At 42.3% G+C, this 15,326-nt stretch overlaps 2 protein-coding genes across 4 annotated transcripts in view; both read right to left on the reverse strand.

The window, feature by feature from the left end:
• Positions 1-11,793, reverse strand: part of LOC129825187 (protein dispatched homolog 1-like) — a 73,117-nt gene extending 61,324 nt beyond the window's left edge. The window contains exons 1-2 of the mRNA XM_055885072.1: positions 11,686-11,793; positions 4,027-4,124 (exon numbers count right to left, since the gene is read on the reverse strand). The gene's annotated coding sequence lies outside the window, so the exon portion shown is untranslated. The remainder of the gene's footprint in view (positions 1-4,026; positions 4,125-11,685) is intronic.
• Positions 11,794-11,875: 82 nt separating this feature from the next.
• LOC129825188 (uncharacterized) lies at positions 11,876-14,695 on the reverse strand. Of its 3 annotated transcripts, XM_055885075.1 has the most exons (10): positions 14,611-14,675; positions 14,395-14,463; positions 14,149-14,189; positions 13,353-13,491; positions 13,240-13,263; positions 13,059-13,158; positions 12,734-12,848; positions 12,557-12,618; positions 12,335-12,409; positions 11,876-12,242 (listed from the first exon to the last, which is right to left on the reverse strand). In XM_055885075.1, exons 3-10 carry the CDS (start codon positions 14,183-14,185, stop codon positions 12,111-12,113), a joined length of 684 nt encoding a protein of 227 aa, XP_055741050.1. In that variant the 5' UTR covers positions 14,186-14,189; positions 14,395-14,463; positions 14,611-14,675; the 3' UTR covers positions 11,876-12,110. The 3 variants fall into 3 exon arrangements, with proteins under 3 accessions (XP_055741050.1, XP_055741048.1, XP_055741051.1); XM_055885073.1 differs by lacking the exon at positions 14,395-14,463 and having other exon boundaries at positions 14,611-14,695; XM_055885076.1 differs by lacking the exons at positions 14,149-14,189; positions 14,395-14,463 and having other exon boundaries at positions 14,611-14,683.
• Positions 14,696-15,326: the final 631 nt, after the last annotated feature.

Genomic DNA, 15,326 nt, shown 5'->3' on the forward strand with positions numbered 1-15,326 from the left:
AATGGCTACAAAAAGACCCTCCCACCGTGACACAATAGATAGATATTGTAGAAGAAATACACCATATGAGCGTATGACCTTTTGCTTTAAGAACTCAAGAGGAGAGAGGTCAGGAATACTGAGGAAAAATGGGTTTCGTACTTGAAAAAGGTCTAATTCAAAGATGATGTCAATGTAACTAATATGATGAATGTATCATGTGCGCTGTAACTGCCAGATCTTTTTTGTTCTTTTACTTTACTTTATTTGTACTTTCTTTGTGTGCCTCAATAAAAACTAAGCATTATTTTTTTTTTATAAATATGACTACAAAAAAATATATATCCATTAGCGTGAAACCTCAGGAAATAAACTTCCTCTGACAATAGAGGCAAAACACAATCACTTCTAAACTTACGTTTTATTTTTAAGTTTGTAAAAAGAGTTTGTAAAAACTTTGTAAAAACCCATGCATCCTGAAGTCACTTGGAAATCAGATGCAAGGTGCTGAAAGTGCCTCTTTAGTGAGTTACATATTCCATATGCACGCCTTTACTCAGCATGGCTTCCACTGATTCCTATGGGGACCTGACCTTTTACCATTCCTCACTAATGGGCTCTCACACCACCTTTTCTCAGTTTGCTGGTGTGTGTGTGTGTGTGTGTGTGTGTGTGTGTGTGTGTGTGTGTGTGTGTGTGTGTGTGTGTGTGCGTGCGTGCGTGCGTGCGTGCGTGCGTGCGTGCGTGCGTGTTTGACCAAAGGTCATTGAGGTCAATGATCCTGTTAAGATGTTACAAGTACAGTATGACAAATCAGTTTAGAGCTCTTTCCATACTGAAACAATAACCTACTGCATATCCGTTATGTTTGCAAAAACTTTGAAAGAATGTAAATAGCAGAATATCTGCTACCGGAGTTTTAGGTAGAATATTTAATGCAGGGAATCAATATAAAACGTATTGAAAGCGTAAAACAAAAAATGGTTCAAAGAGAGTCGCATCTTTCTGATCTCTCTTTGAGGTCAGTCCACCTGAACTGCATTATTTATTTCCCCCGCTTTTTTTCCTGGAGAAAAGGGGAGTGTGATGGTTTGTAGCAATGGTCAATGTAAAAGTCAGATTGCCATATATTACAATAATGTGCTCTGACAACTCTATTGACTCCAGTCCACATTTTGGGGGAAATAAAATAATGGAACTAATACTCAACACCTGTTCCTTTTCAGCATCCCCAGTATATCAAATATGCAAACAGTGACAGCTGCGCCGCAGACTGAGATAGCAGAACCGGGCAATGCGAAAGACAGCGCCATGCGTTGTTCTCTGTGCTTTATCTTGTGGGCCCAGGTCAAATAGCTGAGAACAGAGTGTAATGGTTAAGTCAGTAATATTTAACATGTGGCTTTTGAGGAACAGCACGCACTATCGATTTCTCCCATCTAAGCGGAGATGCAGAGAAGCAGCCCTATCAGCAGCCTGGCTTCAATTATGCGCTCCATAAAGCCCAGTGATAGAGCTGGTGTGATGTACAGCCTGGTAGATGCCAGGATCCATCCCATCCACCGGCATGCCTGCTGACGACACACATGCCATCGTACCAGGTGAATGCTAAGGCAAGTTTAATACAGAGATCATCAAGCTAGGACAAGTTTATGGGTTAGTGAGGTGACGGTGACAAGATGGTGCTCTTTCTCTCAGTAATAAGGACAGCGTCTAGAAATGAATATCGTAAACTTCAGACTAGATTTGATGGAGGGATTCATTAAACTGTAACCAAAGGTTAAAGACAAGTAGATGTGAAAGCAGTTAAAGGGACTTTGGAATTCTTCCACATTTAGGACAGGAGAGGAAAACAGCTATAAAGAGTGGCAGTTGAATATAATACTATCAGTTATAAAATGTATCAATCCAGTTCCACTACCTTCAAACCCGTATTTAATCACAGTCCAAGAGCCTCTACAAAGAATGGTGAAATGACTCAGACTTAAGACTTGCGTTCAACTTATTTTTTATGTATTTGTCATGCAGTCAATAGCTACTTTGCTGAGGTCAAAGTATCACTAAGAGTAGGCTTTGCCTCCAGAGCCACTGGCTTGAAGTTGAAGGGTCATGAACTTACAGGGGAACTTCAGGACGACTTGACTAAGGTCTATATACAATTGAACTACTCCAATCTCAGTCCCATCTGACAGGTGAAGTCATGCAATCGTACTCATTCTTGGTATTTCCAATAACCAAGGGATATTTCAGTAGTTATTCCAATCAGTTCTACTACACAAAAGACTGAACTCTATTACTCTATGATTTTTACTTCAACAGCATTGGGCTGGCAATGACTAAGTGGTTAATCCAAGCCCTGTTTCAGTTTGACGTCTCTACAGGGAGATTAGACAAGGCAATGTGTATGACTCAAGTGGGAGCAGGGATTGGATTCGCCCGTCTCTCTCTCATCTAAATGAAAGAGCCAATGACGCGTTATAAATGGTAAGAGTGTAAGTCAAGCCTTTAGTGGAACCAACCAGTCTGTTTTACCCATGCCACCACTAGATGGAAGATGTCAAAACTAGACAAATTAAGTTAAACCTAACTTCAATGGGGGGCTACTGAAAATGACAGAGGCACCCACAAGAGCCTTTTCTTATATTTCAAATTACAGTAAGAGCACATTCAGCAGACAGGTTCTTGAGAATGCTGATAGCTCCAGATCGCCACTGGGGCATATTCACGCAGTAAAAAATGAGGCCATCAGCAGGTGTCCAGCCCAGTTGTCCGAGGATGGCAGGGGTGGAATAGGGTTTGGAAAGTGACCCTTCCGAGATGCTCCTCCTAGAGGACAGGACATCACTCAGATAGTCCAGACAGAGGAACAGTAACAGTCTATATGTGTTCTGAGCTGGAGCTGGCCAAGCATGCTAAACTCAAGAGGAATTTACAGTCAAGGCCACAGTCCACACAGCAGTCAACAAAGCTGCAGTTGACTTTTTATGAGGATGAGCCATTCCAAAGCCCTGAACAGCTCAATTTAACCATAAGAGTTTCACCGGGATATATTAGTTATTCATAAAACATCTATTGACGGATTAAATAGATGAGCAGATTCAAAACAAATCTTCAAAATAAGTGGCTCTGGTGGTGATTTACTCTCCCTCTGATAATTGAAACACGCATTCATTGATTACGCTACAGGCATTTTAATGTTTGACATTCCACAATAAGACACAATCCATCTTCCAACATATAAAAAAAAAAAGAACTATCCTTTGACATACTTCATCATTTGGGTCACATTTTCTTCAGAGCACCTGGACACTCAGGCCTCAGTGGATGCAGCATTTTAAGGCCTGGGGCCGTAAACAGGTCACAGTTCCCTTAGGACCACCTCCAGTATCTGAGTCTGGAAAACTTAAACCCCCCCTATCCTATCCACCAGCCAGGATGGGCTCCCCTCCTCTCACTTAAGTCCCTCACAGTCCCTACAGCCAGTCATGAATATATCTTTGAGTTTATGCCTTTTGCAGATACATTTTTTTTTTGTCCCTTTCTCCATAAAATACTCAGGGCTGAACACATCTGTTTTTTATCCGCATTTTTATTTTGTTGGTTCAGTTAACTTGATGTTCATAAAGACAAGTAAGAAAAATACAAATGCATTGGTTGAGGATGCAACTGCCAATATTTAAAATATTGGCAAAATTATTTATTCTCCCCCTAACCAGAAATATGAAATCATAGCAGTGTTTTCCCTTCTACCATAGCTTCACACTCTCTCTTTTGTTTAGTTAGCATTTGAGCACCCCCTTGTGGGAATTGTTGAAAACTGCTCAATTCTGTGTTGATTCTATCATCTGAGACCATTCCAGAAGTCTATCGTTTTGAATGAAAAACATTTTCAGGAGTAAAATACAAACATACTCCATTAGGCTAAACAATAAAACAATGTTGTGAAGTCTAAGCCTACCTTAGGACCTCTATTAGGTCATGACTGGCTTGTGTGCATTAATGTGAAACATGCAAGGGGGAGTGTCTAATTTATTAAAAGGTACTTACTGGGAATTCTCAGACCATGTCAGAGTGTAGCCTAATCTCCAAGCTCTGGCCTCCAGTTCTGACAGCATATGATCTCAGTCCACTGGCTTCCTGAATCCCTGATAAAAACATGACATTGACAAAGTAGAGTTCTAATCAGTGGAGTATTCTGGGATTCTCTGTGGAGAACCGCATTCTCCAACCTTGGTTGGAAGGCTAGGCTATATAACAAAAATACTGTACAATACATATTTCAGTGACATGAGCAAATAAGGGAACATCTCTAGAAGAAAAGAAGGGATCAGCATTCCTCTTAAGTCACATATTTGAGCCGATATAGCCTAAGTTCAACTGCAAAAACAACACTTTATGTAAAGCATTGCAACCATTATCACTACCGTTTCACAAAAGATGTACACTGCTCAAAAAGATAAAGGGAACACTTAAACAACACAATGTAACTCCAAGTCAATCACACTTCTGTGAAATCAAACTGTCCACTTAGGAAGCAACACTGGGGCCTACCGGGTGGGGCAGTGGTCTAGGGCACTGCATCGCAGTGCTAACTGCGCCACCAGAGTCTCTGGGTTCGCGCCCAGGCTCTGTCGCAGCCGGCCGCGACCGGGAGGTCCGTGGGGCGACGCACAATTGGCATAGCGTCGTCCGGGGTAGGGAGGGTTTGGCCGGTAGGGATATCCTTGTCTCATCGCGCTCCAGCGACTCCTGTGGCGGGCCGGGCGCAATGCGCGCCAACCAAGGGGGCCAGGTACACGGTGTTTCCTCCGACACATTGGTGCAGCTGGCTTCCAGGTTGGAGGCGCGCTGTGTTAAGAAGCAGTACGGCTGGTTGGGTTGTGCTTCGGAGGACGCATGGCTTTCGACCTTCGTCTCTCCCGAGCCCGTACGGGAGTTGTAGCGATGAGACAAGGTAGTAATTACTAGCGATTGGATACCACGAAAATTGGGGAGAAAATGGGATAAAAAATAAAAATAAAAAATAAAAAAGGAAGCAACACTGATTGACAATAAATTTCACATGCTGTTGTGCAAATGGAATAGACAAAAGGTGGAAATTATAGGCAATTAGTAAGACACCCCCAAAAAAGGAATGGTTCTGCAGGTGGTGACCACAGACCACTTCTCAGTTCCTATGCTTCCTGGCTGATGTTTTGGTCACTTTTGAATGCTGGCGGTGCTTTCACTCTAGTGGTAGAGTGTGAAGAGCACAAGAGCACCTGTGAAGAGCACAGGTCGCCAGTGGCGAATTTGCCAATCTTGGTGTTCTCTGGCAAATGCCAAACGTCCTGCACGGTGTTGGGCTGTAAGCACAACCCCCACCTGTGGACGTCGGGCCCTCATACCACCCTCATGGAGTCTGTTTCTGACCATTTGAGCAGACACATGCACATTTGTGGCCTGCTGGAGGTCATTTTGCAGGGCTCTGGCAGTGCACCTCCTTGCACAAAGACGGAGGTAGCGGTCCTGCTGCTGGGTTGTTGCCCTCCTACGGCCTCCTCCACGTCTCCTGATGTACTGGCCTGTCTCCTGGTAGCGTCTCCATGCTCTGGACATTACGCTGACAGACACTGCAAACCTTTTTGCCACAGCTCGCATTGATGTGCCATCCTGGATGAGCTGCACTACCTGAGCCACTTGTGTGGGTTGTAGACTCCGTCTCATGCTACCACTAGAGTGAAAGCCCCGCCAGCATTCAAAAGTGACCAAAACATCAGCCAGGAAGCATAGGAACTGAGAAGTGGTGTGTGGTCAGCACCTGCAGAACCATTCCTTTTTTGGGGGCATCTTACTAATTGCCTATAATTTCCACCTTTTGTCTATTCCATTTGCACAACAGCATGTGAAATTTATTGTCAATCAGTGTTGCTTCCTAAGTGGACAGTTTGATTTCACAGAAGTGTGATTGACTTGGAGTTACATTGTGTTGTTTAAGTGTTCCCTTTATTTTTTTGAGCAGTGTATATAAGAATTCAATGTTGACCATTTAAGAAACTAAACCAGGGCCTCCCGAGTGGCGCAGTGGTCTAGGGCACTGCATCGCAGTGCTAACTGCGCCACCAGAGTCTCTGGGTTCGCGCCCAGGCTCTGTCGCAGCCGGCCGCGACCGGGAGGTCCGTGGGGCGACGCACAATTGGCATAGCGTCGTCCGGGGTAGGGAGGGTTTGGCCGGTAGGGATATCCTTGTCTCATCGCGCTCCAGCGACTCCTGTGGCAGGCCGGGCGCAGTGCGCGCCAGCCAAGGGGGCCAGGTACACGGTGTTTCCTCCGACACATTGGTGCGGCTGGCTTCCAGGTTGGAGGCGCGCTGTGTTAAGAAGCAGTACGGCTGGTTGGGTTGTGCTTCGGAGGACGCATGGCTTTCGACCTTCGTCTCTCCCGAGCCCGTACGGGAGTTGTAGCGATGAGACAAGGTAGTAATTACTAGCGATTGGATACCACGGAAAATTGGGGAGAAAATGGGATAAAAATTAATTTAAAAAAAGAAAAAAAAGAAGGAAAAAAAAGAAACTAAACCACTTCATCCATTGAGTTGCATGCAGAATCCACTCGTTTTGTTTCTCAGCTGATGCTGATTGTTTCCTTTCCAGCTCTTTCAGTGGCTGAAGTGGAGACAGAAGTAAGCCTACTTATGCCCAAAGATCTAGTTTTCAGAATTATGTTCAGAGAGCGGATCTAAAATTACACCTAGCCCATTCTGTTTTCTCAACTATCGGTCTGTGATGAAATAGGCTGGCGATTCTCATCCTAACATCTTTATCTAGAGGGGGTGAAAAATGGGGTCATCCAGCAACAGTGTCGGGAACTGGATAGTGTGCAACCCCAGGAGAGACTGTATAATTTACTCCCATAGTAAATCCTGAGGCGTCTGTGTATGGGCAAACAGACTGACTGGGGCTTCCTGGGCCTCAGACTCAGGGATTCTCTTTTAATGATGTGGGGAGCGAGGAGAAGCCACATGGCTGTACTAGAACCATTCCTCTACCCTAGGCCCTAAGGGGAAAGAGGCCATAGAGCAAGGCTCATGTCTCAATGTCTGCATCAACAAAAACATGTGTTCCTTCTCACTGGTTCTTTACAAAGTTAGATTTGTATTCATACACATGAGTTTAGCCTAACAAAGATTTTACCCAAAATAGAAACCCAGTTTCGATGTTATTGAAGAGCATCTTGTACCTGGAGATGATTTTGTGATGGAGATAACATTGATACAGTTACATATCCGAATATTCTTTTTGCACTAGTGGGCTGTACCTGCACCAAGTATTTTTCCTTCATAGCTTGTTCTCCAGTTAGTTCTTCCAGTTAGCCAACTAGTTTTCAGCAATTTACATCTATGACTGATTAAAACTAATTTCTCTCATGGCTCTTTCTTGTCTCTCTGCAGCTGATATATGGCGAGCAATGTTTGGAACATCAAATCGCAATAAATATCGTATAAACACCATAGTATCGTGGTAATATCGTATCATGAGGCCTCTGGCAATTCCCAGCCCTAGTCATATTTGTGAAAGAGCTCGGAAAAAGATGTGTTGCATGATAATGATGCTTTATTCTCTGACGCAATCTCTCAACCATTAGGCCTTATTTCCCACACAGAACAGCAAACACTCTTAGCTAGGGAGCTGTTGGTCACATTCATATGATGTAAAGTAGGCATGAGAACTGGATTAATAACAGAAACACCTCCACCAACTAACAGTGCCCCACAATTAGAATGGCCAAGCTGTGTTTTCTACTAGCACAGCCACATATAACTAATAGACATACCAGGGCTGACCCTCACAGCCAGAGCCATTCTTGTGTGATTTATGTTGTTTGTCAGAAAGCAGGATGAGGCAGCATTACATTAAATCAAGTTCCACCCATCCTTCTCTCCCTCTCAGTAGGGCCAAAAAAGGTCATTTTGGAGGCATTGGGTGGCGCGTCAGAGGTGTCGTGAAAATTAGCGCTCTCTTCAAACATTTGTAATGCCAAAGAATTGAAAGCAAAGGACAATGTATGAGGAATGTAGGAAACCAACAGGGAACAAGATAATGAATTCAAGCCAAGTTAGCGGGCGAATGGATATTAAAACTTCTTCCCCTTTCCGACCCTACATGTAGCTGTTAAAAACAAATGCCTGTAGAGAGAAAGGGATGTCACTGCTTTATGATAATGTGAAAATAGCAGGTTCAAAGGGAAACAGTGCATTTGGACATTATTCAGACCCCTTGACTTTCCACATTGTTACATTACAGACTTATTCTAAAATGTATTAAATTGCACCCCCCCCAACACACACCAAAAACATAGAATTATTTTAATAAATATTCAGACCCTTTGCTCAGTACTTTGTTGAAGCCCCTTTGCCAGCGTTTACAGCCTTGAGTCTTCTTGGGTATGACGCTACAAGCTTGGAACAACTGTATTTGGGAAGTTTCTCACATTCTTCTCTGCAGATCCTCTCAAGCTCTGTAAGGTTGGATGGGGTGCGTCACTGTACAGCTATTTTCAGGTCTCTCCAGGGATGTTCGATCAGGTTCAAGCCCGGCTCTGGCTGGGCCATTCAGAAACTTGTACCGAAGCCAGTCCTCTGTTGTCTTTGTGTCATTGTCCTGTTGGAAGGTGAAACGTCATCCCAGTCTGAGGTCCTGAGCACTCTGGAGCAGGTTTTCTTCAAGGATCTCTGTACTTTGCTCCATTCATCTTTCCCTTGATCCTGACTAGTCTCCCAGTCCCTGCCGCTGAAAAAACATACCCACAGCATGATGCTGCCACCACCATGCTTCACTGTAGGAATGGTGCCACGTTTCTTCCAGACGTGACACTTGACTTTCATGCCAAAGAGTTCCCAATTGGTTTCATCAGAACAGAGAACCTTGTTTCTTATGATCTGAGTGTTTAAGTCCCTTACGGCAAACTCCAAGCAGTCCGTTTTGCCTTTTACTGAGGAGTGGCTTCAGTCTGGCCACTCTACCATAAATGGTCTGAATGGTGGAGTGCTGCAGAGATGGTTGTCCTTCTGGAAGGTTCTCCCATCTCCAGAGGAACTCTGTCATAGACCATTGGATTCTTGGTCACCTCCCTGACCAAGGCCCTTCTCCTCCAATTGCTGTTTGGCCAGCTCTAGGAAGAGTATTGTTGGTTCCTAACTTCTTCCATTTAAGAATGATGGAGGCCACTGTGTTCTTGGTATCAAACCATGTCTGCAGCATTGAAGGTCCCCCTTCCCCAGACCTGTGCCTTGGCACAATCTTATCTCAGCCCTCAACGGACAATTCCTTCGACCTCATGTTTGGTTTTGCTCTGACATTTACTGTCAACTGTGGGAGCTTATATAGACAGGTGTGTGCCTTCACAAATAATTTCCAATCAATTGAATTTACCACAGGTGGACTCCAATCAAGTTGTAGAAACATCAAGGATGATAAATAGAAATAGGACACCCCTGAGCTCAATTATGTGTCTCATCGCAAAGAGTCTGAATACTTACAGAAGGTTTTTTTTCTTTTTTTGCAATAGAGAAAAATAGAAACCTGTTTTTGCTTTGTCGTTATGGGGTATTGTGTATAGATTGATGAGGAAAACATACATTTTATTCATTTTAGAATAAGGCTGTAACGTAAGATAATGTGGAAAAGGTGAAGGGGTATGAGTACTTTCCGAATGCACTGTAAATGAGAAAACCCATTGAAGACAAGAGAAACACATACAACTGAAAAAGTTTGACATTGGCATAGGCTATAAATTGGGTAAGTGATTATATGGTATTTCCATAGCATGTTTCCTGCCAAAAACCACCATATAATTTTACAAAATAGGCATTGGCACATCAGTCTCATCCACAAATGATTTACTGGCATGTCTGACATTTCTAGCTTAGCCAAGTCTACATTTGGAGACTGTGGCAAATGCAATACGATACAGCCATTTTACCCATGACAAAGTGGATAGCTAGTAAGCAAACTAAGATAGCTATGCAAGCCACACAATACAGGCAAAGTTGCATTTGGATGGTGGCCTCTACTTAAAATAACAAGCTAAATTCATTAAAGTAAAGATTCCCTCTACCACAGATGAAAAAGGTTAACTAGCAAACATTAGTTATCTTTGCCTCTACAATTTTACCCTGGCTTAAATAACTGGGTCATTCCTACTAGGCAGTGCCTTTTCTGTCCCAAGGAAATATCAGTTCTTATTTGGTGTAAAATATGGATTACAAAATGCTTTAAATAAGGGCAGGTGTCCTTTATCTTAACACCAAATATGGACCCTGAAAAGGGAATTTTAAACCCATTTGTGTCAATGGATGTAGGCGATTTTCCCCAGGTGCTATTTATCAAGTGCCACAAGAAGTAGAAGCCAATAAATGTTTAATATTTCTATTTTATAGTTAGTATTATCAATAAAAAGTGTATTATAAGATTTTCTGTATGTCCCTGATATCACTTTGCACCCTGTTAGTTTGTAGTAATTATCCATTTAAGAAAACACCTTCCTACAATGACACCACATTGAGGAAGTGTCAATTTCTTTGGTGGGAAAACTATGGCGCAAAGCTAAATAATTATATAACATAGTTGTATCTATGTCCCACTCAAATGTCCACCCCGTTAGGCTACTTCTTTTTTTTCACGATCATGTTTGATAGATCAATTTAAATCCTGTTCAAGTGTTCACCATTATGCTAGCTAAATCTTGCGCACGCAGAGCTATAACGTTAGCAAATTTAGGCTCAAAATGTCCCTGTTAGGTTCCACCCTGTTTAATAAATGCCTGAGCTTTATGAATAGGTTTTTTTGAAAGTCTATTGTCATTTGACAGAATCCATTTTTTTATGTTGTCGGAATGGCACCTCATAATAACCAAGATAGCAGAAGTGCATTCTCGCCTACCTCCCTAACATAACACAGCCCTGGTAGGTAGTTAACCAGCAGCTGTTAGGTTTCGTCACCGCAACTCCACCGGCGGCAAGACTACAAGGCAGGGGTGGTACGCTCTGCCGAATGCACCATAATTGTGTCCTCACTGCCATCAATCCAGGCCACCTACATTACAACAAGTGTCGCAGGAAGGCCAAGAAGATCTCAGCCACCCGAGCGACGGTCTGTTCTCCCCGCGTCCATCACTCAGACAATGTCATGGCAACTATCACTGGCCAATAGCTTCTACCCCCAGAACATCAGCCTGCTGAATAGTCACTAGGCAGTTAACTGCCCCCCGATCCCCATACGGCTATAATTCTACCCAAGAACATTTACCTTGTCCCAACGGAATGGTATAATTGTTCCAGCTGTAAATATGTATATTATTTCATTCACTTCTCCCCTGATGATCTCCCCTATGGACATTGTACACGCCCAATGGACATTTATCATCGCTAGTTGAAAATGTGCATATTAGCACTAACTTTTGTTACCTGCACTGTTGGGAGCACAACATTTCACTGTACACTGCGATTATTTGTGCGACCCTGTGCACGTGACTAATAAAAAAAAAACTTGCAGCCTATGTGCAACAGATTCAGATCCTTTTTTACATTAACTACACATAGCTAGAAATGCCCAATGGCAAGCTAGGCTAGCAAGGTAATCTAGTTCAAGCCAGTAAATTGCTAGTTATGTAGTCATTCAACACAGGTATTTAAGATACAAAAGAACGCATGTAGCTATGGTTTCTTACTTCAGTCTATCCCGACAAAAAAAACGGGTTCTTGGGTTAGTGTAGTCAATCTGCGAACAGTGTGTGCAGACTTGCGTCTAACTTCCGGTAGGCAGCTTTCGTTCAACAAATTTCAAAATAAAAGTTGTTCAAAAACGTGGACTAAGAAGTCGCTTCTTTTTTCCCCCCTTTACAAGAAAACGGACCTGAATTACCATGGGATAAATTGAAAAGTTTAATATACAAGAACGAAAAAAATTATAATAGTCAAGCAAAATAACACTGACACTTCAATCGCTTTTAAAATGTGCAGTCTTCTAGATGAATAAAATATGGCTGTGAAAACAACTTCTGCAAGTAGTAATGTTCAAAATTACTTAAAGTTAGTTGAAAGATACATTTTTATTTATACTTACATTAAAATCAAAGACACACACACACAATATCTACTCCAATAAGAGCTGCTCTGCTTCCTCAAGAGCCTTATCCATTTCTTCAACTTCCAAGGAGAAAACCCCCCTCTCCTGCACCAGATGCTCCCGAGAATCGGTGAGAGCCTTCATGGTCTTTTGAACTTCCTGGAAATTAATTGCAAACAAGCTCTAGACAGACTGGCATAAAGGATTACTGGCAATTCTGCTTTCATGTCAATCAAACATATGGAACTTACTGTTAGTTGTGCACCTTGTTCTGTTGCCATGTCACCAAATGTCCGCAGTTCACGTAACAGATCTTGGGATACGTTCTGCATTGTTGGGAGAGATCCATTTGAAAGAAATCACTAAACACAATTACAAAGCCAGATTCCTGCAAACAAAGACCTGAGTAACATTTGAGTCCAAGTAATCACAGACTGGAGTTCAACAATATGGCAGACAAAACAAGACCTTACCACCACCTCTCTTTGTTGATCCTCATTTTGCTGTGCAGTTTTTCCAATTTGCTCTCCCAAAACTGAGAAATAAAGTCAGAAGAAAGGTTAACGCAATCTTTAGAAAGCTCACCAAACGGTCCAAATAAACACTCTGAACCTGTAACGGTGAACCAATTCCTGTCATCTAAAGATTACCTGGATCAATATTTCCAGCAACTAGTAGCACATGGCAGTCCTTCAGTTGTTTCTGGACATCTGCATTGGTTCCTTGGAGGTCACTGTATTGTTGCTCCAGCTGGGAAACTTTTTGCTGCAAAATTAAAAATGCTTGTGTTGTTTACAAACTAACAGACTACAGTGAAAGAGTGCACAATATAGCCCTGAACCAAACCGAGAGAACAGTGACGATTCTCCTTCCTAAGACGTTCCATTCAATCGCCCATTGAAAAACCCTAGTGCGTTTTGTTCACATAATAGCCTACATTTGGAACATGGTGAATCATCCCTTTAACGAACTTGCCTGTGTTTCTGTAAGGTTTTTCTGCAGTTCTTCATTGGCTTCCAGTAAAAGTTGATTATGGCTCTTGAGTTCTGACTGCTGCCCATTTCTGGTGGAAGGTCTATTAAAACAAAGACAGAATGCTATGAGAATGTAATTGTCAAATGTATTTCTCCCAACTCCTAAAAAATGGGTATCTTACCCTTTATGCACTTTGGCTACATTTCTGGAAAGAAAAGAGAAGGTAGATAGTCTTAACATCTTGCCTATACATAGCCTTTGTTATCTTCCCATTGTAAATTGAAAGTTAGTCACCTTGGTACATTCTCATTGAGAGGCTTGAAAATAGCAGTTTTGGGAAAGAAATTGAAATCTGACGGTACAGCAGTCTCTTTGAAAACGTATTTATTGGCCGCCCTCTTCATTTCTGCAGCACTGCCAGCAGGTCGCACACCTGATATAGGTAAAGAACAAAATGCGAAATGAAGAATAGCCAAGTAGCCTGGAGACAGATGTTGAATTTCATTGTATTCAACGTGAGCCACAAATTAGCATTTTGATCAGAAAAGTTTCTCTCAAGACATGTACAAGCCAGAATATTGCCTAAAATAATATTTTCAATTGGTACTTTTGAAAGTAGGAATGGGAGACATATCCACAGGAAAGTATAATTAAATTCAACTTAACCATGTAAACATTGCACAACATGAACGTTTATGCGACGACTGCAGGTTATAGAAATCTGAATGCACTACCAGAGCATTGAAAGAAAAAAATATTACACTTTCATATGGATATGCCTCGCATTCCTATCTGCAAAAGGACAAACTGCACGGACAACAGGTAAATGTAAAATCTAATTTAAGTCAACATTCTGGCTTGTGGAGGTTGGTGAGGGGAATAGTCCTGAGCCAAAGGCTTATTTTGCCCGACCTAGAAATTAATATCGGGGTTCCAGGTTATGAGCCAAGATTACTAGTTGCATTACTAGTTGCTAACTAGTTGCATTTTTTGTTGAATGACAAGGCAAACACCGAAAACACTGCTATCCCGGAGGCTTGCGGTGGAGGCGAGTTGTGTGAACGTAGAAACTGAAGGGAAAATAACTTACTCTTACTCTGTCCGCATCTAGGAATTTTCGATGCCATCAAACTGTGTTGCAACGAAAATGGTAACTTTTAGCAATAAATATCCAAATTACACAAGTGACTGGCTATGAATTCCAATATGAATTCACGCCACTTCAATACAGTTACGACCGGAAGTGACTTTCGTAACAGGTTAGGATAATTAACGTAGAAAGTTAGGAGAAATAGGTTAAGGTTTGGAAAGGGGTTAGCGAAAATGCTCTCCTAACCTGCTATGAAAATCCTTTTCGGTCGTAGCTGTATCGAAGTGGCGTGAAAAGAGTATCCCAGCTAGAGAACTATCAGCAGGGAAAGACGTAGCTATTTAAGTCAAATTTACACCTCCACACCCACAGAATAAAACACTGAATGGGTAAAATTCTGACATAGCTGATTAATGTAGCAATAAATATATTGTACTCAATGATAAAAACAGAGAAACTTACTTTAGAAAGCGCCCGTTCTGTTACAGCTAGCTTAATGAAAGCGCCAGACGATTTGAAAATGTTGGGAACGTCACTTCCGTACCACGTTATATCAACACAGGAAATTACGTAGAGGCCTTTCTTTCTTTTTTTACATCAGTGATTCCGACAGGGGACACTGCTTCAATGCGAAGTGATTTGTGATTTACTTCTCCAAAGCAGCTGGTCCATGTCTTAACATTAATAAAGGTGAGCTCATGGCTGTCAAAGATTGTGTGAAACTGAAGATCTCGTACCACGCTGTGTACTACTCCCTTCACAGAACAGCGAAAACTGGCTCTAACCAGAATAGAAAGAGTGGGAGGCCCCCGTTGCACAACTGAGCAAGAGTGTCTAGTTTGAGAAACAAACACCTCAACTGGCAGCTTCATTAAATAGTACCCACAAACACCAGTCTCAAAGTCAACAGAGAAGAGGCGACTCCGGGATGCTGGCCTTCTAGGCAGAGTTGCAAAGAAAAATACAAATGTCAGACTGGCCAATAAAATTTAAGAATAAGATGGCAAAAGAACACAGACACTGGACAGAGGAACTCTACCTTGAAGGTGAGCATTCCGGAGTCGGTTCTTCACGTTGAGACTGGTGTTTTGCGATTACTATTTAATGAAGCTGCCAGTTGAGGACTTGTGAGGCGTCTGTTTCTCAAACTAGACACTCTAATGTACTTGTCCTCTTGC

This window comes from Salvelinus fontinalis, chromosome 27 (assembly GCF_029448725.1).
Source record: "Salvelinus fontinalis isolate EN_2023a chromosome 27, ASM2944872v1, whole genome shotgun sequence".
NCBI lineage: Eukaryota > Metazoa > Chordata > Actinopteri > Salmoniformes > Salmonidae > Salvelinus > Salvelinus fontinalis.